The sequence below is a fragment of the Sprattus sprattus genome (genome assembly GCF_963457725.1).
Source record: "Sprattus sprattus genome assembly, chromosome: 16".
Lineage (NCBI taxonomy): Eukaryota > Metazoa > Chordata > Actinopteri > Clupeiformes > Clupeidae > Sprattus > Sprattus sprattus.
Window position 1 is genome coordinate 459,566 of NC_137914.1, and position 2,500 is coordinate 462,065.

General features: G+C 49.6%; 1 protein-coding gene across 1 annotated transcript in view; it reads right to left on the reverse strand.

Moving 5' to 3' along the window:
- The window catches only part of ncoa7b (nuclear receptor coactivator 7b), a gene marked incomplete at both ends in the record, with an annotated part of 17,602 nt that overhangs the window by 1,493 nt on the left and 13,609 nt on the right, over positions 1–2,500 (reverse strand). The window contains 4 exons of the mRNA XM_080854444.1: positions 177–302; positions 501–645; positions 1,020–1,194; positions 2,279–2,500. The exon at positions 2,279–2,500 is cut by the window's right edge and continues 677 nt beyond it. Of these exons, the coding sequence (XP_080710570.1) occupies positions 177–302; positions 501–645; positions 1,020–1,194; positions 2,279–2,500 (668 nt within the window). The remainder of the gene's footprint in view (positions 1–176; positions 303–500; positions 646–1,019; positions 1,195–2,278) is intronic.

Genomic DNA, 2,500 nt, shown 5'->3' on the forward strand with positions numbered 1-2,500 from the left:
GTGTGTGTGTGTGTGTGTGTGTGTACCTTCTGGATGTGTGTGTCGTCCAGTAGAGTGCTGGGGTGTGTGTGTGTGTGTGTACCTTCTGGATGTGTGTGTCGTCCAGTAGAGTGCTGGGGTGTGTGTGTGTGTGTGTGTGTGTGTGTGTGTGTGTGTGTGTGTGTGTGTGTGTGTACCTTCTGGATGTGTGTGTCGTCCAGTAGAGTGCTGGGTTCGCTCAGGCAGGGCAGCTGCTCCACAGACTCCGCCTCCTCAAAGCTGCCGAAACTCTGACGCCGCATCGCCTCATTGATGGTGATTATCTTTAGCACACACACACACACACACACACACACACACACACACACAGTCAGTGACTCAAGTCATAGACTATCATTGCAACATGCCAAAAGCTCTCACCACACACACAGTCACACACAGAGGCACACACACACACACACACACACACACACACACACACACACACACACACACACGCACACACACACACACACACTCACCTCCCAGCTGCGTGGGCCTTCGCTGAAGAAGTTGTCGATCATGGTGAGCTCCTCCTTCTCCACCACAATGAAGCCGTGCTCCCGCGCCTCCTTGCCATAGGCCTCAGGAGACCACTGCACCAGGAAGGAGTAGAGGTCATCCACCCTGGAACACACACACACACACACACACACACGTTACAGTTCCTTCATTATAGAAGGTGTCAGGAGACCACTGCACCAGGAAGGAGTACAGGTCATCCACCTTGGAACACACACACACACACACACACACACGTTACAGTTCCTTCATTATAGAAGGTGTCAGGAGACCACTGCACCAGGAAGGAGTACAGGTCATGCACCTTGGAACACACACACACACACCGACAGACACACCGACAGACCGACAGACAGACCGACCGACAGACCGACAGACCGACAGACAGACAGACAGACACAGACAGACAGACAGACAGACAGACAGACAGACAGACAGACAGACACACACACAGCGAGTCCTACAGCAGTCTATCTTACCTCTCTTGAGGGACAGCGAACCAGTACTCCGACAGCTTCCCTCGGCTGCCAGAGGGGTGGGCGGGGCAAGTCGTCGTCTGGCCAATGGCAAAAGACTTCCTCATTGGCTGTCCCACCTTGAAGCAGAGGAACATGGGCGGGGCCTTGCTCTTCTCCGCAGTCGACAGCAGCATATCTGGGTAGTACAGAGAGAAACCACAGACGTTACGACAACAGACCACTGTTACGATCACAGACGTCTCTTATAAGCACAACCCGCTGTTACGATCACAGACCACACATACGATCGCAGACCGCTGTTACGATCACAGACCGTTCTTACAACTATACTTCATTTCTGAGTTTTTTTAATGTGTTTTGTTTATTTATTTTGTCTGTTTTGTTTTGTTATGGTTTGTTTATTTATTGTTCTCCAGTATTCTGTAGCCTCAGTCAGGGCATTGCTGCAAAAGAGCCCTGTGCTCAGTCAATTCTCCCTAAATAAACAATGATGATGAAATGAACCACAGACCACAGATACGATCGCAGACCACAGATACGATCGCAGACCACAGATACGATCACAGACCACAGATACGATCGCAGACCACAGATACGATCGCAGACCACAGATACGATCGCAGACACGACCACAGTCGTTACTACCACGGACCGCTCTTACCACCACAGATATTTGTAAACTAAGATCAGATGCGACAAGGTAACCTCATCAACATCAAAAGTCAATAGTCTTCATAAAGTGATTTTGAAGATGTTTGAAGACATTTCCAGTCGCATGTGCGCACTTAAAATACAGGTACAACGAACCGAGCTTCCCTATTGGTTTCCGTGACGCTGCAGCTATAATATCGACCAATTAGCGCAAGCGTATCATGGTGGTCAATGTAAACAACAATGGCAGCCTCCGTGTTGGTAAGCAGGAGGCCAAATAGACACATTTTTGCTTATTTCTCAAGTTAATATTCTATTAATTGAATAATATTACAAGTTGACCCCAAATTCGTAGGAATGAGTCATCATATTCGTAATGCCGCATTTCGACCGCATTTCCGTATTAGTAAGGATCAATTCATACGAGTTGGCATCACTGCCACACACACACACACACAAACAACACACACACACACACATACACACACACGCACACACACACACACACACACACACACACAGCTCTGCTCAATGCTGTTGTAAAGACTGCTACGCTGCAGGCTAAGATGTGAGGTTGTTTTGATTGGCTCACTGGCTCCAGTCCTTACTTTCTATTGGTCCTTGCATCCTCTGCAGCAGCCACGACTTGACCTCGGCCTCACTGCTCCGCCGTCTCCTCTGCTCCTCAGTCAGCCACTCCTCTTTCTGCGGGGAACTACATCTCCCACAATCCCTCTGCTCCTCAGTCAGCTCCTCCTCTTTCTGCGGGGAACTACATCTCCCACAATCCCTCTGCTCCTCAGTCAGCTCCTCCTCCTCCTCTTTCTGCG